At 36.7% G+C, this 22,227-nt stretch overlaps 1 protein-coding gene across 8 annotated transcripts in view; it reads left to right on the plus strand.

Moving 5' to 3' along the window:
• Positions 1-22,227, plus strand: part of Kr (krueppel) — an 88,709-nt gene that overhangs the window by 8,767 nt on the left and 57,715 nt on the right. For 7 of the 8 annotated variants that reach the window (XM_083109769.1, XM_083109766.1, XM_083109768.1 and 4 more), the window contains 2 exons: positions 133-223; positions 732-776. In XM_083109769.1, coding sequence (XP_082965895.1) covers positions 133-223; positions 732-776 — 136 coding nt within the window. The remainder of the gene's footprint in view (positions 1-132; positions 224-731; positions 777-22,227) is intronic. The other variant, XM_083109772.1, reaches the window with a different exon arrangement.

The following is a 22,227-nucleotide window of genomic DNA, read 5'->3' on the forward strand; positions in this document are numbered from 1 at the left end:
TCTTTTTTGAATAAATTACGGTAATTCATAACGAATTTGAATGTCGAATCCTTTTTGAACTCATTTCGACTAAATTATGTAAATTCATAACGAACTTGAATATTGAATCCTTTTTCAACTCATTTCGAACAGATTACGCGAATTCTTAAAGAATTAGGAAAAGTGAATTCTTTTGGAACTCATAATGATCATCTGTGCTATCTGGGAATGGAACAACTGTGGGGTAAGCAATTTTAACCTATTTGTATTTAATTTATTATTTATTATTTGCAAAATTGTTTGTTTTTTTCTTTATAATCTTTTATGTCATTATGATATAATATATGCATATTCTATAATTTATTAAAAAATATTCTCATCAATTATTTAGTAAAAAAGTGTTTGCGTTAATTAATATTTTTTTATAAATATATATAAAATATTTCAACATTAATATATTTTAATTCATTATTTGCGTGTTAAAAATTTATTAAAATTATTTTTAAATTATTTATATGAAAAAATTATAGATTTATTATATTTTATTAAAAAATAGGTATCTATAAATATACTTAAAACATATTTCTTTTCTTTTTTCATAAATTGTGTAATATTTTATAACATTATTTTTTATTGAAATTTTTTTATTAAATATCTATTTATAAAAAATTCAGCTATGCGCAATAATTATTTTTTAAAATATTATTTAATTTAGACTGCGCTTCATAAATTCTGCATATTCTGTGTTACAGATTTATATGTATTGCACTACTCCGCTGTTACGAGTCATCATATCGGTGAGTTTAAATTCATTTCTTATTTCAAGATAATAAATTTGTAAAAATTATATATCAAAATAAGTACATTTCATAAAAATAAATAATATATAAATATCTAGTACTATTTATTCTTATAAAATGTTTGATATTTAAATTCATTATTTGAGTTTATTTTTTATTTATTTTTATGATTTTATTATATTTTATTATATTTATTAATATTGAAAATTTATAATAGAGAAAGAAAAAGATAAATATTTAACATCTTACAACTTTGTTATTTTAAAATGGATAAGTTAAAACAGATTAATAAGAAAATATAATTATCAATACAAAATAAAATTATTCTTTAATAAAATTATTATTAGAATAAAATTATTATAATTGGAAAAAATATTAATATTTAACTGTTTTTTTATCTTTCTTTTTCTCTTTTTTAAGAATCTTTTTAATAATAGTACTATATTTATAATAATATTACTTATTTTTTTTTAATAATATATTACGATCTATTTTTTTTATTTCTCTAAATTAAATATTACGTAAACTAATGCAATATATATCAGTTAAAGATTTTTTAAAATATGCATGCGTTACAAATATATATTTAAGAAAATATTTCACAATCATATAGTATATTCTAATTAATTTAATAAAAACACCTAATATAAAACCTGTCAATGATTAATAATTGTATTTCTATTAATGCACCAATTTTAATTTTTCATTTATATGTATCAATAGCACAATTTGCTTAGAATTAGCGAATTATAAATTCTCGCTGAGAAAGAACGCTCCAAACTTGAATGAGATTTGAAATAATGCAAATTTATTACGAGTTTTTTTTCGTATAATAATATACAAATGACAATATTAGAGAAAAAAATATATTCATATTGGAATGAATCTATCTCTTATAAAACTTTTGCCAGATTTAAAGGAAGTATCGCCACGCACATAAATCAAATTAACTATGTAAAAGTCCACATTTGGGTCCATTCGGTGACAGTTATTAAAAAGAATGAATCCCTTGGACAGATGCTCCTTTTTACCGTGAAAATCATGCCGCAGACATTTGATTTATACATCGACCGTATGGGTGGGCCTTCCAAGTTTTCGGTAGCGAAAAGGAAAACTCTTTAATAGTTTCACGCGTGCGCTAGGTCCATTATCGAAATCCGGTAGAACTGAGAGAGTTAGATCTCCAAAAATCGGGAAATTTTATTTTAAAAGTGATCTTACATTGCCGAATAAATCATTTATTGGGACATGTTTTAATTAATATAATTTCATCAATAATTATGTTCACTTTTTCGGTCAAAATATATTCATAACTCTCACACAATATACCAAAAAATTTTCGTATCATTTCATATCATGTCGAAGACATTAGAATAATTCATTTGCTTATCGTTTAAGCCGCTTGTTGCTATAATATAATTTTGTAGTTCTTTCGTTGGCGCTCAGTTAATTTGTTGAGAGAGAAATAATTTGAATATCAAAATATATCTCTCGGCAAGAGAAACGAGAAAAAGTAGCTTTATATGTCAGCACGGATACATCCAGTGTGGAGTCAGTTGCTCGTGATAAACTACCGGCAAGGATCGAAGCTATAACGCTCTCGTAAACATCCTCCCATCCCTGCCGTTTTCTCCTTCGATGATATCGTCTCTTCTTTTTCACGGCACTTACACCGCGACGTGGCTGACAGCAACAGGCGGCACATGTCTCTTTTATCCTCTTTCACCTTCGATCGTGATAAAACTCTTTACAGTTCCCCGCCCGGTTGTAAGTGAAAACGTGGTAAAATCACGAGCACGCGTCCTCGCATTTTACGCACATAATTCGCGCCCTGTGTGATATGTCGCATCATTCTCGAATGCATAACAAATAATATTTTGTCTTTACTGTATAATTTTTAACGCGATAAACTCGGTGTTTTACTGGCAATAAGAAAATGCTCTTGTAATTGTATAATCGTATAATCATTTTGTATTTAATGTATATAACTCTAGTAAATTTAAATATTGCTCAAACTTCCATTAATTTCACGTTAGTATAAAGTATGTGGTGGCGCAAGCCATTAAATCTAATTAATTCAATGTACCTTTCCATGCCAAATTAATTACTGGAGCACGTGGATTTATTATCTTGCTCCGAGAACAGCTATGTCTTGCGTAATTACACGTTTCGCCGAAAAGAATACATGTAATGGAAAAGCACAGACAAGACATTTTTAATACCGGATAATAATAACTATTTAGACAATAATTCAATTGACTTTTGTAATATTACGTCTTTCAGAAACTTATTTTTTTCACTTATATTTTTTTAATAAATAGAACGCGTTGCATATATTTCTGGCTTAAGTCACGACTATGTTTCGCTGCTCTCAACACGATTTAACATTGCAACAGTGTAAATCGACGTATGCCCTCTTTTCCTCCCCATGCCCGTTGCATTCGAGTCGCCTGCCCGTTCTATCGTATTATGCAGAGAACTTTATTGTTGGCTCACTCAATGACGGACACGGTGGATCCCGGGTATTCTCGTTTTACATAATTCCGTCATATTATTGGCGCGGTAAGTCGATTTCCGGAGAAATTCCGTTCTATTGGAGAATATAAAAAAATAATCGAGTAAAATATAATCATTTAAATATATTATAAAAAATTATCATAAATTACAAGAAAAATAAAAAATATGGAGATAGCTGCATCAAATTATGTGATCCACATTTTGACGATTAAAATTACACAGAAGGGAAGTAAATAAAACCAAGCGTCATAATACACTTACACTGAAGGATAAACTCCTCAGAATTTTGGACGCTCGTCTGTTTGTCTTGATATCTCTATGACTTCTCGTGGCATTGCGTCGTTTCATCTTTCCGGTGTCCCTTTTCTCGTTAGAGCCGCTCTTGAAGCTCATAGGTTTTCCGTCTCGAAGGACGCGCGAGGCGAACCTTCCTTCTCTCGAGGAGGCAAATACGACGGATATGATCGAGAGGTCCGAAATACGAGGGAAGACAGATGCGAGATTCGAGAGAAGGGCGCGGCATGCTTATAGCTCTCGCGTAACTTTGCTGCTTCCTTCTTTTCGATATTTCTTCCCTGTCGTTCGCCGCCGCTACCATCGTTGCTCCTATGCGCTCCCGTCTAATGTGGGAAACCTGTAATGTGTTTACTGACGGGAACGGTAATAAAAATATGACATCGAGATGTGATGGAATATGGCTGCGATAGCGAACGGGCGAAATCATTGATTTCTTCTCTCGTCTACGGCGGAAGAGGATTTGAGGAACTTGATTGGATTCGGATAGAAAATTGATTGAGGATTAAACAATGTGAACGAAAATATACTGTAGAATATTTATGGGAATTTTTTGAACTTTAAATTTGTTTATCAAGATCTATCTCTATCGAAATCTATATCAAAGGATTTTTACAAGATGTTAAAAAATTTGTGATAGTTTCTAAGTTTAATGTAAATTTTTCTAATCGCATCCGATCACCTCGATATAATCGAAACTCCTCGTTCGATTTATGCTCGTCTGCTATTACACATCTTTTGTGATCTCGGTGGTGAAATTTTCTGCATCCGGCAGATCTGTGTTAACGAGAACGGAAGTTGTAGGGGTTGCTGTGAGTAAAATCGTTTAAGAATATCGCTGAAAATATACTATAGAAAATTTATAGAAATTTTTTGAACTTTAAATTTGTTTATCAAGATCTATCTCTATCGAAATCTGTATCAAAGAATTTTTACAAGATGTTAAAAAATTTGTGATAGTTTCTAAGTTTAATGTAAATTTTTCTAATCGCATCCGATCACCTCGATATAATCGAAACTCCTCGCTCGATTTATGCTCGTCTGCTATTACACATCTTTTGTGATCTCGGTGGTGAAATTTTCTGCATCCGGCAGATCTGTGTTAACGAGAACGGAGGTTGTAGGGGTTGCTGTGAGTAAAATCGTTTAAGAATATCGCTGAAAATATACTATAGAAAATTTATAGAAATTTTTTGAACTTTAAATTTGTTTATCAAGATCTATCTCTATCGAAATCTGTATCAAAGAATTTTTACAAGATGTTAAAAAATTTGTGATAGTTTCTAAGTTTAATGTAAATTTTTCTAATCGCATCCGATCACCTCGATATAATCGAAACTCCTCGTTCGATTTATGCTCGCCTGCTATTACACATCTTTTGTGATCTCGTTGGTGAGATTTTCTGCATCCGGCAGATCTGTGTTAACGAGAACGGAGGTTGTAGAGGTTGCTGTGAGTAAAATCGTTTAAGAATATCGCAAATCCTTTGAGGTGCTGACAATCCGGAGCAAACTCTCGAAGGTCGATCGATCTTGGTTCCGGACATTAAGACGTCTTGTAATAGATGGTACACGCCTTTGTGCGACGCCGGTCGGTCTTTTCGAAAAATTATTTTCTCATTTAACTGCAAACGCGGTACAAAGTGCCCCGATATTGAGGGCGTAGTTCTGGCTTCTGTACCCTTTCCCGCAGCGAGCCTTTCGATAGTCGCAAGTATTTCGATGTCGGCTACGTGTCGATCCAATGTCCAGTGAAAATGGAGAAAAACCAGATTCTGGGATGGGGCGCACGTCCGACCGGAAGAGTGGGACAATGGCCGGGCCGGCAGTTGGTCTTTGTTACGTAGCATTGGAATGGAAGCAGGGCGTTAACACGATTCCTAGGCAGAAGAGCGTCGAGGCGATGTTGCACGACGCCGACGAGTTCGTCGCTAACTAAATACTCGAAGTTCTGTGGATCCTTCAACATCCTTCTCTTCTTGCCGATAGCAAAGTGTTCTGTAAAATATTAAAAAGAGCAAGCCTATCTCTCGAAATGCTCTGCAATGACTTGCGATTTACAACTCAGAATCAAATGAGGATCGCGTGATTCTTACACGATTTCAAGAGACAGGAGATAAGTATATCAATTATAATGAAGACATAATATAATAAAGTAAATAAGAAATAAAATACGTAATGCATGAAAGAGACTTTTAAAGTTTACAAAAGCAAGCTCAGTAAAATACGGGTGAAATACGGGATTACAAAAGTATAGGGATTATATACAGCTTTAATTGAACTTAAATAAAGTTAAGCGCATTACTTTCAAAGGCATGTCATTTGTGACGGGTTTAATACTCGTGAGAGCACTCACCTTAAGTGGGTTAAACCCGCATGGCATCTTCTTTCCTGTTTTCATCTCTTTTATTTGACGTTGATTTGACGAAAAATGTCTTTGTTATTCATCGCGCGATTTATTACATACCGCGAGCTATTTTTAATTCAGGGATTTAAGAGCGAAAAATAATTTATTTGTATTACGATAGTATAGTGTATAGTTTCGATTTTTGCAAGATAAAATGCCAAATGTTGACGTCTGTCAGATACAGCGCTTTCGATTCCTCGCGACTTCCCTCGTTTCCCATCACCACCCTTTCGCGTCTCTGAGTAGACTCGACATATTGTGGGAATCGCTACGGGTTTACATAATTTTCCCAGAGCTTCGGCGAACATTCGAAAATTGCAACACTTGCCCAACCTGCCGGCGTCATGGGCGTGCTGGGAAGGGACTCTGAAAAACCCTCGTCCTTCAAAGGCTGAGCCAGTGAAATCGTACGGCTTTGTATGGAAATAAGAATGCCCCCTGTACCCGAAGCGCACACCCGCGCGCACACTACGAGACGCGATCTAAATTCGTGCGCGAAACTTCAAAAGGCAGTCATGCGAGAGGGAGACGGAAATAGGGTGAATAGGAGCGAAGCCGCAGGTACAATTGGAATCGGGTACCGCGAAAATATTTTTTTTCGATCGGGGAAGGAAAAGATCGAGCACACATGACCGGTATCATCGTTTAAAAGTATATAACGTTCTTGAAATAAATATTTTACTTTTACAAAATTTAAATGAATTTATTATTTTAATTTACTCAAATATAAACTCGAGTAATGTATATAAATAGTAAGGATATTTGCAAATTAATATAAAATATATATTATATATATAAAATGGAGTGTCTCATGCGATTAGCCATGTTAGTTATGGCGGCAATGAAAAAGGAACAGAATTTCTCTGTAGGGGAGACCCTCCCGATTACGGAATCCAATCTCATTAACCCTTCACCGACCGGAATTCGAAAAGGGGTAGGAACCGCTAACCCTTCCCCGTCGTCATAGCAACCAACCCTACTTTCATCTCCCTACAACAGTGTCCAATGGCAACAGCTTTACCTGTTACGGAATACTATTGCAAGGTGTATCGCGTCGGCAAATTTCACATCAAATTTCTTATAGATGATATTTAAATATTATTGTCATAAAGAATAACTGATAGGAGATAAAGAATACATATGATTAATCCAAACTTTTCCCCGAAACACCGAAAATATACCATTGATATCATCCGAAGCCGCAAAAGAGAATTTCCATTTACACCAAGAAATCCAATCCCGTCCTTCCTTCCTCTTTCCTCCCTTCTCTCCTTCTTACTTGCTTCCATAGCAGGAACTATAACTAATCAAATTATGTTCTTCTCGGAATTTGTTCCGCTCTATTTTGCGCGGAAATTTCTTTTCATGATAGGACTAATCTCTCCGTCTTTTAGAAGATGTAAAAATAAAAAAAATTTTAGATTAAATGTTTAATCTTAAAAAAATTTTAAGATTTAAAAATCTTAATCTATATTTTAACTAAAGCCATTTTACATAAATCTATTACGATTCTTTTTTTCCGTCAAATAAAATCTGAAAACATCATTTTGTATTTTTCGAACGGAGGAAAATTGTCAGGAAGACAAATCGTCTTCGAAACTTCATTAGTTTCTGTACGTGATTTTCAAAACCTCATTCTTCACCTTTCCCGTGATTTCTCATAATGTATCGATCATTAGAATCTACCTGCTAAGGCATTTATACAATTTACAAATACATTTTAAATTTTCTCTTCCGTCAGTTTCTTCTATGTACATTTTATGTATTTCAATAAATGCAGCGTTTTTTCGGTTCGAAAGATTTAATCGCGCGACATTCGTCGAATATATTGGAAGCACAATGGCACAATGTATATGCACGTCTTAAATAAATAACGTATAATCTGATAGAATGAACAGTTGTAGATGACCTGTCACAACAGATCTAGGTTCGAAAGGATTCGGGTCTCGCGGACGATCCTCGTTTTGGAAATATTTAAGTGGATCTTCGATGTTTTGAGAGATACCATAGTCAGGGCACCGGGACGGACGTCAGATTGGTGCCACGATGTTCTTACATCGAACGGAAAAGGGTTTGCCGTTAATCTTCGAACATAGCTAGACTTTGAATAACGGCTCTGTGTATAAAGATACAGCGTGCGAAAGTTGAGACGAAAAGTTTGCATTGATAATATCCGCCTGCATTGAATTGTGTGTTTTTCGCAAATTTCCCCCTGTAAAAACGATTTTGTTAAACAAAGATTTTTCCGACTGTAATTATTTTTGCGACAAAAAAAGAATACATGTCAAACAAAAATTTATATATGAATATGTAAATCTTTTATTTATTATTATTTTATTAGATTATTTATTAATTTTTTCATAACTTCATACATAATTATTCTTTTATTAAATACTTAAAAATAATATATTTAAAATTTTTTTTTAAATGAAAATGAAAATTATATATTACATATTTAAAAAATCTATTTATTGATCTACGTAATTCATTTAACATAGCTGCCATGACAAAATTGATGAAATATTCATCGGCGAATAATACAAATTTGTAGTAATCTACTTTGTTTGTAGTAAAAAAGAGAAAGAGAAAGAGAAGATCTAACAAATGCGAAAACAAATTAGGCAAATGCCTTCTCTGTGGATTCTAATTATTGTTTGCTCTCCCTTCAAATCTTCGCCACCTTCCGACCTGTCATAGTGAAGTCAAATTAGCTTTCTTTCTTTCTTTTATTCAGTCGTTTTATATTTAAGTTTTATATTTAAGAAAATAAGCTTCTTTAACAAATCTTCTCTCTTACATAAACATATTAAATAATAAAGAATATGAAATATCAATTGAAATTAGTAGTATATGGAATAATATTTTTAAAATGATTTTTTTATATCGTAATAAATAAATTAGTTCAAAAATCGCCGTAATAAGTTCTCTAGGTTGCTAATTAAAGTTCGGGGGTTCGTAAGGGGATTCGTAAAGCAGATGACAAGAAGGAACTCGAAGAAAATCATTGGCATTCAAGACATAGAGTCGCATAAAAAATAGCTTCTCTCTCAAAACGTAATTTAGATTTTTAGAAGAATAGGAGGGGCGAGGAAGAAAGGGTGTTGCGGAGGTAGAAGCGCGAGAAAGCCGCAGTGTGGCGAGAGAGAAAAAGGGAGGAAGTCCAACCGCCGTCGGAAGACAGAGCCGCCGACGTCGCCGCCGCTCTCGGGGCGCTAGAGGGATGATGAATATAAAGGCAGGGCAAGCAGTTAGGGTAGATTCAACCCTCTCGGCTCGTGAGCCTCACGGGCCACAAGAAGAAGCTCAGATCAATACTTTTTATGCGAGAAGCCGCGACGGCGACGGGGTTGAACGCGGGTGGAGGAAGGACGAGCCATTCGGATGAATACGGGGTTGACACGGCAAGGTGGAACAGGCTCGCTCTTCCATCCCTTCTACCGTTGCCTTTCCTTGTTCTTTCTATCTCGGTCTCTCTCTGTTCTCCTCTTCTCTCTTTCTCACTCTCTCACTTTCTCTCTCTCTCTTTTCTTCTACGTGCTACTGTAATCAGGAATATCATTAAACTCTCGGCTTCTTCCTTCGCAACAATCTTCTCCTTTTCTTGCGCAACTTCCTTCTTACCACCCCGACTCTCTCGTTCCTCTGACAAGCTCCTCGTTACTTCCCCGCGCGCGGAAGGAAGAGTCGAGAACGCGATCTTAACGATCCCTCGAAGAGAGACCCGTTACATGTCTTCATTCTCGATATATAGCGATGCGACCTTCAAACAAAAATGCTCGTTGCAAGAAAAATCTTGACACATTCCAGGAAGAAACTTCTTTTTAGTACATGACCATCATGCGTTATATATTATCCGCGGACGGAAAATGCGTTGCATAAAATTGCCATTCGATTTTCAACGCCGTGTTTCTTCCCTTTTTTTTACGACTATGACTTTCAACGACTCATGCGAGGCGATAAAGTATAATGGGCCCTTTTTTAAGAATTACATTTTCTTCGCCGGTGGGAGATCCCGGTCTTTGTGTCACTTCCGTGTGGTGGCAAAGAGGAAAATACGGATATGAAACGATTTCGTGACCAAAACTGGAGTAATGTCGTAAATTTGTCGAGTGAAATTTAGAAAATTCTGACGACATAGTCTGGAGACAGATTCCGAAAGTGTGCAATTTCGTGCAAGGTTTTCTTCCAATGGCTGAACCTTTGACACGTCCAACTGATAAATCGGTAAAGTTACCTAAAACTGGAGCAGAAAAATCAATAGTTTTCTGGTATATATCGACGTTAGGTTCGAGAACAATCCTATGGCCTCTATCTCAAACTATATTACCTTACGAGTGATTTCAGTTTTACCGTAACCTTTTTCTGTATCTCCGAAAAAATCTTTTAAAGCGTGTAATACAGATACCGTTATGTCTTTAGAGAATACTATAGCACTTGGAAGATGAATGCAGTCAATTGTTCTTTAATTTTTATTAGGTATTTTATTTTGATCTTTTGTGAAAGTTGTCAAAAGGTTGTTTACAACCAATAAATATTGTTTACAATCGAAAAGAAACAAACATAAATTATCAGAATGAAAATTGTATCTTTAATATAAATATCTTAAAATGTATGTTTTACATGCAAGGAAGGAAAACGTTCATCATAATCAAAAATATTTTGAAAGTCGATATATGCGTTTCATAATCGTTTCCTTATAAAAAATCCGATCACGGCGGTTGAGCCTGTTGGACGTACATGGACTGCTAAAAAAGAAATAGAAGCCACCCCGTAACTCCGCGAGAGCGTAATCCACTCGTACGTAGCGAAACTCGAGAGGGTATTTCATCTTCGTTCCTTCGTCATGCGCGACGGTTACGATCGTGCTCGAGTGGAAAGAGATATACAAGAAGGTACAAAGAGGGAGAGAGGGAGAGAGAGAGATCCACGCACGAGAAGAACCATCGCTCGCACCACCCTCGCGTGCGTCCGAGGGTGCGTGTTTACGCGCACACGCACATAGGTGCTCGGAGATTCTGCAATATGTTATTGTTCGGCTCGAGCGAGTATCTTAGAGACCGCTTCCACCCCTCGGCCATTGTCGTGGCCCTTACAGATATTGACAACCCGCAGGAGAAATTGGCGGGATATCTGGAATCTCGGATCTTTCCGGGATACGCATCTGCTCTCGAGAATCGGTCCTACTCTTGAGTCGGATTAAATTCGTTTCTCGTTTCTTTTTCGAGTTTTATGCACGATCGAGAACCGTGACTTTTGCACCGTATGCGAAGATCTCGCGGTTTTGGATTCGTTTTTTCGATTTCACGGATGTATATCATTAAATTACGAATATACCTCAGATTTTTGCAAATTACGTAAATATTACGACGAGATTAATTTTCGAGCGCGCGATTGAGCATGATGGAATGCTGAAAAAAATTATTTGTCTCGAGTTGAATAAGCGTAGAAATCTCATAAGGCTACAGCTTCTGCGAAACGAACAGAATAGGTCCGTGTATTATTTTCACTTGAGTTGCTCTCCTTTCCAACAAATGGCTTCCGAAAGATGTGGCAACCCAGAAAAAGGTTTTAAAAAGGAAAGGAATTGAAAAAAATTAGTTTTATACTGATCGATGTTGCGTAAGTCTTGCTGGAAATGAATAGCAATCTGTGAGATATGTTCTGTTTCAAATATTTGATTAAAATTATATAATGACAAAATAATATATTTAATTATTTTCTTCAGAATTTTATAAATTTTTTTCATATTATAATATGTTTAAGGAAAATTTAAATATATAAATTTTATATAAATTTAATTGAATATAAAAATGGAAGAGAAATTAAAGTTTTAGTTTCACACAATTTTAGTTTCTAAATATAGTTTGCAAAAAAATTTCAAAGAAATGCGATATAATCATCGGCGAATTATTATCCATCAAAAGGATCAATTTTCATTACTCGATATCTAATGAAAAATTTATCCATCAAAAGGATCAATTTTCATTACTCGATATCTAATGAAAAATATTCGCATAAATCGAAGATAACGTGTGTGCACTGGATGAAAACGAAGTGACTTGCTGAAAAATTCTAGTTGATTTTGAAGGATCAGTAAAATGTCATTTGCATTTTCAACTTTTGCACTAATCCGTTGATTAGCTTTCAATAACGTTGGCAATCTATCTGTCGACAACTGTACTGTAAGTGATTGACAGACCAAAGTTGGTGGTAGACTAAACTATCCGACATATAATTTACCCTCAGGTTTTCGACTTTAACTAGTGAATGCTATAATTGCCGGGTTATGCGACCCTTTCGAGAATGGTTTACTCGAGCGTTCTATTTCCTTTTTTCTTTGAAGACAGCGCCATGAAATAAATCAGCTCAACGCAGTTTTGCTAAATTCTATAAACTTGTAAAAACATAGGACTTGTTAAAATATATAGTTAAATAAAATATTGAATAAAATCTGAAATTGGATTATTAAATCTGAAACAATGATCGACATAAAAGTCGATGATAAAAGGAGACAGCGGGGTTTCTTAAAGAAAGCGATATTATGCATAATTAATTTGATTTTTGCAAAACTTGATTCCCCGAAAAAGAAGAGATTTAATTAAACAAATACACGTGAGATAAAAATATTAATTATTTTGATTATAATAAATATTAGTTTCCTTTTCTTACTTTCGTTAGATAAATTTGAAAATCATATTACGCATTTTGCACGTGAGATATCAGTATATAATCTTTTCCCCGCACTAAGTAAAGTCAAGCAATCCTTCATCGCGGATCAACGAATCGACCGACTCGAACTGAAAAGAAGTTCCGGCGCAAACTTCTCGAGAAAAAAGAAAATACGATGAATCGAGCACACATGAATCCCGCCACGCGCCACAATGCGCATTTCTCGCGCCGCGAAGAGTGTCTCTCTTTCTCTCTCTCTCTCTCTCTCTCTCTCTCTCTCTCTCTCTCTCTCTCTGTCGCTCTCGGTACACACTTTTATTTATTCCGTCCCGTTACGCACGTCGCTCATTCGAATCCGCATGCACCCGCACAACTCTCGACTGCCAGCTGCATCGCGCATTGTCGAATCCTTCAAAATCTTTACGCGTCACGATCCCCTCTCGAAAGATATCGTCACATGCACAAAATATGCACGCTCTTTGCTAACGAATCGACGATTTTGAAGAATCATGGATTCATCTCGCGCTGTAAAATGAATATTAATTGCATAAACAAGATGTGTAAAAATATATACAATAAATAATTGGAATTTTATTAAATTTCCATTATTTATTACACAATTTTACGCTTATTTTTGTACAATGCATATAGGGATGGTAGCTTATTATTTTTATCAGTGAAGAAGTATAGTCAGTCTTGCTTGAGAAAATTAATTTTTTCATTTTGCATTTCGGAGATTTCTTCATATGGCGATAATTTTTAAGCAAAACTGCCCACACGTGGAGCGAGGATCAATTATATTTTCCGCATCGCGGGGCGTCGTAGGCGCCCATATGTCGGCCATGAGGTTCCGTTGGTCGGCTCCCGTTAAGCTCCGCGAATGACTCCACGAGTTTTCCATCGACTCGCGAAACCGCCTCATAATAACGCCCCGAGACGTTGGCCACCAAAGTAACATCCATCATTTGCGCCGCAGAGTTATTAGGCCGGCGTTTCATGTGTGGGTGAGCGCCGTATAAACTATGGTGCGGAAAGGGCGGTGGGCTTTCCCTCCTTTCGGTCCCTTAACGGTTAACGATGCGTTTTATGCCGGCGTTAAAGCACTCGGCGCAAAAACCGCTTTCGTTTCATCGAAGACCGCCATAATGCAAGTTGGTCCGAAAACAGCAACAGTAATGATCTAGGAAATGATTTACAGTCCCCTCGTCGCGCTACCTTTTCTTCTTTTTTCTTCCTTTTTTTCACGCATCTCTACATTTCAACTAGTCACGTGGCGATCTTTTCCGCTATTGTCTCTATCTGTTTCCCGACCGCCAAGTATAAAACGAAGACGAATGAAATTAATCTGAAGAAGATAATAAAAATCAGTCTCGTTCGCCAAAGGCGAAGACCCATCACGGTGGTCCAGCCAATGATCGTTTTATCTCGAAAAGTCCTATTTCACGTAAATCGCTATCCGGATTTCGACTAACAATAAATAATAACAAGTCGTGTCTCCAAAATCGCCGCTGAGAAAAAAATGATACGCGGAGGAATGCATTTATGCGACGTAAACTTAATTCGCTATTGAGCTTTTTAGCGAGGCATCGACTTCCTTGAAGATCGAAGGCGGGCAGGTGAGTTATCCGACGATCGCGATCCTTCGGAGCGTGTATAAAGGGATACTGCCGGCTGCTGTTGCGTGGAACTCTGCGCGCTCTCTCTCTCTCTCTGGGGAGGGTACAAAAGTTCCAATATATCAAGTGCAGTTCTATCGTCCCCGCGAAGGAACGGGGAGGGCCCTTGCGCCGGATGAGCGTGCCTCGAGGGGGTGGCGCGCAACAATGACAACCCCTCCTGATGCACATCAATATCCTCGCGTCGGATGCCACATATTTTCGCCCGATACAAATGACACCTTCTCGAAAAACCAATACCTGCTTCGCCGCGATCCTTCGATCATCCGTGACCCGATCGTCTCCGGAGCCCCGAGGACTTTTTGTTAAAGCTAGGCCCGAAATAATACCCTTCCCTTAACGGGGTCGTCATCTTTTATCGCGTCATGTCGAAAAGCGGTCTCGGAATGCATCGACTCGTTAAAATAAAAAAAAAGTCGCGAGTTAAAGTCCCTAGAGAAATCTGCAAGAGTATCAATGTCGACATTATTCTTGTATCAATATGATGTGTATAGATTTATCGCAGGAATTTTTAAATTAAATATCAAAGTATATATTAGTCAAACATGTTGATTGCATTTTATTGAAAAAAAGAAGAAACCATTTCGTATATATAAATCTCTAAAATGATATTGAAATAATTACTTTATTACTCGTTTCTCTTTATTTCTCTTATAGAAATAAATCTTATACAATACCGTAGTAATAGTTTTGAGATCCTCGAATTTTTCGGAATAGTCGTAAAAGTGTTACGAGTATGGCTGTCAACGGCACCATAATTGAAGATTAATCGCTAACATGGATGATCGAAAGTAAAAAAAAATGCATTGAAAGGAAAAGGCACGTCGTTGTTGTCAGGGTAGGCAGGTCACCGAATCTCGGCATCGTTTCTACCTTTGTGCCGGGACAATTACTCATAGATTAGAGCCAGAATTTGCGAGGTGAAAGGGGACAATCTCGCTCACTTGATCTTTACATTTACGACGGAAGAACCGCTGGCCATTCAATGGCATGAAATATCATCGCCTTAGCGCGAAAAATCGTAAGATGAGCGAGCTCGCGGCAAAGAAACCCGATTGTTCCTTACCATAGAACAGGCTAAAGCTACTGTGAAAAGACCGTATCCGAAAATTGATATCCGTAAGGTGATAAGTTACTTAGCTTCCCAGACATAATAATAAACAAGTGTGAAAGATAATACACACTGCATTAACGCTAATCCATGAATTGATTCAATTTGTTGATTAAGTCTAAGCTAAATTAACAATCTCGACGATTATTTATACATTTATCTTTTATATTTATACACATACTAGTATTACATTAGCCAAATGCTCTGAATTATCATCTGTACATCGAACTGCGAGGTCGGCAAAGCGGTCGAAGAGGCGGTAACTCTTCGGCCTAGCCACCGGATGTTCGCATGGCCGAAATTCGACACAGGTCTAATTTCTCTGACGACAGTTTGAGGAAGACAAAAAAATAGAGAGAAAGAGAGAGGGAAAGAAAAGAGAGGGAGAAGGAAAGCAAGAAAAATCTGAGGGATACGCGAGGCAAAGAACTCAGCAGCCGTAAAAGAGGCGAAGAAGGGTGGGAGAAAGCGATGGAAACTCTGCGCTCAGGAAGTCAGGACGTATCCTCGTACGCACATTGCGTCGTGATGGAAAACACACTTGGAACGTCGGCCGGTGCTGCATGTCGCGAAGAATGAATGAAAATGGGGGTCACTTGTCGAGGAAGCACGAACGACATTTCGCATCGTCCTTGATTCGGGGAGAAGGCGCCGATTTTTCCTCGACAAAAATAAAAGCGGATGTTCATAGCTATATAGGGGATGTTCGTACCGCAATAATAGGGCTGCTTTTACTTCTTATTACCGCATCAACACATTTGTCGCTTGCCGTCGTTCAGCGGCAAGAATAAGCCTTTATTCTCGCGGACACTATCCATTATGATCTCAAATAACGCCATTAGACATCACCGTATATTCTCTACTTCGGCTCTCTTTTTTTCTCGCGAATCTCTTATAGTCAACTCATGCCTGAGTTTCGTTGACGTAATTTCCCTCGGATATAATTCACCTTCGCGATTGAAGAATAATAATACAGATGCAAGTTTGTCAAGAAATCAACTTTCGCTGCATTCAAGAGATCAAGAATCATTTTAAAAAATTATAAAAAAACAAAAAAAAGTTTAAAAGTTGTAACGCGTTATCCCATTATTTTTATCATATTGCGCGTATTTGACGGGAAAAGCGTCACATGTGATGAAGTTGCAAGGTTCGATTCGTAAAGATATATTATTATCAGCATCGATCACCGGTAATTATCATCGGGAATCTAAATGGTTTTCCTGTCTCGTGACCTAAGCGCCGACGCGACAGTTGCGCAAATGCGTGGTCGGACTGTCAGACTGTTAGTGGCCTCGTAGCAGATGTTACGATGCAGGCTGTAACTGCATGCACTTCGAACCCGATGCGTTCGTCGCTTCGATCTGTATATTTTTCATCTGCGCAGTCGTTTCGTCCACTTCGATCAATTACAGTAAGAGTTCAAAATTTTTAATAATCCGAAATAAAGTTTGCTAGACAAAATATTATCTCAATAAAATATCTCATAAATTACATTAAATGATGTTAAGTAAATCACAATTAAAATGGGTAATTATATTTATTTATCAATTTTATTACGTCTTATTGCTATCTTATAATTGCAAATAATTATAATTAAATTTTTTCTCAAGCTTTTCCCAAAGGAATTAATTTTGCAATATATTCTATTACTTCCTAAGTGTGTTCAATGTACTTATTTTCATATTTTTCTCGTGAATATCTTTGATATACTACCTGCGCGTCGATGCGTGACTGGCTTGTTTTAAAGATCGACCCTTCTTCCATCAGCGACGACATGAGACGGACAGTTGAGCGAGCTTGAACATGAATATTAGCATAATTATTTGTAATCTCATGAAATATTTATGAGACAGATGTTTTATCTAGCAAAATTTACCTAACGTAGCGATAAAACTTCGACAGAAAATAGCGATACGTTGATGCGCTCAAATGAAATATTCGAGATTAATGTTAAGAAATAAATAATTTTTGTTATTAATATAAAAGAGTTAGTGTGAAAACGGAAAAAAATGAAAAAACTAATAATGAAAAATAGTAATCTTTGTAAATATCGTCAAAGGCAGTATATCTTATAATATAATCCTTTTCTCGTGAAAAAAAACTCAAATGATCTCGCGCTGTGTTAAAAATGATTCTTTTCTTGAAACTGGAGCTTTGGAAAATCGTTGCGGTAAAAATGCCATAGCATGACAATGGAGTCTTTAAATGGTTCTCGTTATTTCGCGGTAGATCTGGACTGCACATTAAATCCCGGGGGTCCTGTCGTCTCAACTAGTTTTTAGGTAAGGGTTACGAGAACACACAATGTGATTTTTTGCCATTCGCCTATAAGTTAGAGTTGCACTCGTAAAATCTCTTTTGGTCAGTCCTATCGCTACCGTCGAATATCTTTTGCAGATACATCAAATAGTTTGGAATTTAAGCTATGAAATTTTCGGTGTAGAAATTCCATAATCTAAAGGTCATAATTTATCTGATAAATATCAAGAATTTCTGACTGATAGTATTAAATAACAGCGAGATATCTGTTTTTATCTCCGTCAAGAGTACGAGACATTGCGATACAAATAGATAAACATATAATTTTTAATTTAGAATTTTATTTAGAAGAAATTAATTTATTAGTTTAATTAATTAATTATTTAATTAATTAATTAATTTTCTCAAGATGTAGAGAGAAAGAAAAGAAGTTTTTTCTCTATATTTTTAAAATTTTTGAAGACACTGATCGTTGAATCTGAAATAAAATATCCCGTATATTTCGACAATAGAAAATACGGAAAAAATATTATATTTTATACATATTTCCTTTTACATGTATCATAGGATGAGATATTCCGAGATCTTATTTTAAGAGAAGAAAGTGCTTTTTTTCTCTCTCGATTTCATTTCAACGTTGTATGCGGTAGTGACTAATATACCATGTGATGCAAGAATACAGGAAGTCGATTCTTACAAATATGACAACAAAAGGCTGTTCTCAAACATATATGAACAAATATATCGATTCTTAGGGAACGAATGTACGTTATTGGAAAGTTTTGATTTATCACGAGTAGTTAAATCACTTCGTATACTTTTGACTAAATTTGTAGATTCGTTAGTTGCTTGATAACGCGGTATATTCGCGACTTTAGCTATTCCCATGGGATATTTGAACCGTTCATGCTTCGATTCCTCCGACATCTCACCAATCAAAAGGATCATTCGAAGCGCGCCACCGGATGACCATCAAGAAACTCGATCTCGCGTCGGGTAACGACACGTGACGAAAATTATGATGCCTTGATGAATCTCTCTCTGAGTTGATAGCATATACACTGCGAGAGAACCGAGAAAACCGAAGAAGAAAGAAAAAAAAGAAAGAGAGAGAGAGAGAGAGAGAGAGAGAGAGAGAGAAGGATCTTTTCGATATTGTATCTCGGTGGCGGTGTCCACTCGGCGTAGGCGGATTAAGGGTAAAGCTAGCACACGGCGAGGTAGAGTAGAGGTAAGAGAGGGGAGGGATTAAATCCTGATCGCGTTTCACGAGCTACCACCTTTGAATGTCGCGCCAGCTTCCATTAGCGCTACCTACGGTAGCTCGTCAAAGAAAATTCGTGCAGCGACATTATCGTGGCCTGCCAAAACACGATTCTTTTTCACCTCCCCGAAGTCTACGAGCTGGTGAAGATTCAAAGGGGTTATGGGGTAGTCTATTTTTCCGACTCGATTACATTGGCGAGAATAGCTGGGACGAGAAGAGAGAGAGAGGGGTCAAAAGGGGTGCAATGAAAGTCTCGTTGATTCGTCCCGTTGACGATTCGAAGAAAGAGCGCCCGATCGCGTGAAAGGGTTTCCTTGGGGGTATACATACGCGACAGGAAGCGGCGATGAGTCTTTAGAAGGATTACGAGGGATTGCGACTATCTTATTGATACGCATCCATGCGAGGAGTTTCATATTTAAACGGTGTAAACACGGGGGATGTCTTTAAGAATTGTTGAATGTTGCCTCGTGCAGAGGCAATTGCAGAAACATTTATCTGTATATATGAATCTAAGTAAACTTTCTGATAAAGTATTATTTGTTTTATTATTAATTTATTTATTATTGCGATTATTAATTTTGATCGATTAAATTTTTAATAATTAATTTTTAATATTTATAATAAATTTTTAATAATTAAATTTAGTAGTTTACAATTTTTATTTAATTTTTTAAATAGTGTTAATAATAATACAAGTAATATTTATGTTTAAATTTATAATTAAGGATATAAAGTTAGAGGATAAATTAAGGATAAAGTTAAGGATATAATAAAAATAAAATAAAAACCGAGTCTCAGTAGGGATATACTGATTATTGGCAAATACATTCCAATTTTATTTCAAAATGGAAAACGCAGCATGGTCTAAGATCAGCTGCGACCCATAAATATCTTAGCCCTTTCAGGTTGTTCCGCACTGACCATAGAACCATCCTGAATTATTGCGTCCCACCGGTTAAACTCTTTACAGACTGCGAACAGAGCTCTAGCACACGGATGCTGCTTCGTTACAGCATCTTAAAAGAGTCAGGATGGACATAAGTTATGGGGCCCGGTGTCGTTTTCTTACCGCAAGGAAGACTTTTTACTCACGTAAAATCAGCTCAAACATTCAAAAAGTTGAAAGTAAGCGGTTGCGCGTAAAAATTCTAAAATCAGACAAATTTATCGAATAAACTAGTCTAAGGTATTAATAGATATCATATTTTTTTTTTCGTTTCTGTAAATACTAGATATAAAAATCTCTCTATTGGGGCAATGCTAAAGTACGTGGTGACAAAAAGAGATAGAAAAAAATTTATTTTTGCTGACTCATCCACTATCTTGCCGCTACGTGAAGCGATACATCGAGAACTGTGAGTCTTTGCCACTTTGGGCTTATCGAGACGTGATCTTTCCTGGATATGCCGGAAAAGGGCTCGCAGTATTTGCTTACCGGCGCGAAGAGAAGTTTAAACGCGAACCCTCCGTCAGGATACTGCTGGAAGGACACGTTCGAGGCGACAACGAGGTGTTGCCGTGCAATCCACGGTTATCGAACAAACAGAGATGTTTGCATGGATAAGAGGTCGCAGTTAGATTGTACCGTAGAGACGAAAATCCGTAGCGGAGGCGTCTTCGATACTCGCGGGAAAAACAAATCGATGATGCATCGACCCGACGATCATAAAAGCTCGACATTCCGTGTAACAAGTAGAAATACGTCGCATAGTTGCGGCTACTAATGGACAGATTATCCGAATAAATCGATACATTATCTTTTATCGCAAAATCTTGAAAACTCCGATATGGAGACTCGGAGGAAGATCTGTGGAGAGAGCAGGTATGTGTGCGTGAAGCAAAGGATGCAAGAACGTGACGCAACATAATACGAGAATACTGCGACCTGCGATCCCTCCCTATTCGCGTTCTCGGCAGATTACTATCTGTTAGGAAAATCCGACTCAGTGGAATTAGCAGTGCATCTCCATTGGGAGTTGCCCGTCGAGGAAACGCATACCGAGCTGGCTGGCTGTCGCGAGCGAGTGGATAGCGAGAAAAGATCCGGAAATATTAGACGAAAGAACATTTTTTTTCGGCATTGAATTCCACGTGGAAAACGAGAGCAAGAGAGGGAAATTGAAAGGGAGATCTCAATTGCACATAAACACGCGATTACTTAACATCTATCGATCTATACGTTGGCGTGTCACAATGTATGCTTTTTCTCGTTGGTTTAAGTTTCTCTGTATATTTTGATTCAATAAACAGGCATTTATGTACTATTCTCGATAGCTATCGCATTGCGCGCGATTTAGTTCGCTTGAATAACAGCATAGCTTCGCACAATGAACGAGGCATGTTGGATCTGGGCTTCGATCGCACGATCGAGTAACTTTAAAAGCGCGCGCGAACGAGTGGAGAATTTTGTCGTGCCTGCTATATTGAATCGGAGTAAAGGATTGGAGAGTGTGAAGAGATGCAACGAGGCATGTCGCAACTCGTTACAATCGAGAGATTAAAATCTTCAAGCGAACTGGTCGTGTCCTCCCCCGCGTGTAAACTGTTGGCTTAATTGTATAATTTTTTGGGCGCACAAGTAATATCACGGTAATGATCGTTTTCTTGAAAGAAATTTTATTCAATGATAATTTCATATAAAAATTGCTATTTGATACAAATAAAGAAGTAAAAAGAATTTAAAATATGAGGAAGATATAACATTCAAAAATATAATTAAACTTTAAAGATATTAAAAATCAAGTTTATAAATGTCACAGTATTTAATTCGAGAAAATAGTATATTATAATATATATTTTTTAAAATATTGTAATCTCTGATATTTCAGTTGCAACGCATGCGAGTCTGAAAGTAAAAGCTGAAAGCAAGAGCGAAATTAGGAGGGATTGAAGTCTAGAATTGCTCGCAGAGACAGACATAAATTTTACCGAAACGGTCGAAGGTAATCGAAGCGTCTACTTTAACTGGCGCACGATGAGGGGTGCAAACTAATGAAATAAATTCGTCGTGTATCTGCTCTCTTTCCCGCTCTCATCGCAACTCCACAACCATCCCGTTTGTTGTTTTCAAGCAGCTGCAACTGGCTGTCTATTGTCTTAATTTTGCAGATGTGCACCGCGGCTCCGAATGTCCGGCACGTGTCACTGAGATAACGCGACTAATTAGACGATGAATAAGTCAGTATTTTAATCTGCATTATTAAAACATTAAATGATAGTTGAGGTACAAAACCCGCCTTCTTGGAT

This window comes from Camponotus vicinus, unplaced genomic scaffold (genome assembly GCF_025532165.1).
Source record: "Camponotus vicinus isolate PSW18456_S1 unplaced genomic scaffold, iyCamVici1.0 SCAF_1, whole genome shotgun sequence".
In the NCBI taxonomy this organism is placed as follows: domain Eukaryota; kingdom Metazoa; phylum Arthropoda; class Insecta; order Hymenoptera; family Formicidae; genus Camponotus; species Camponotus vicinus.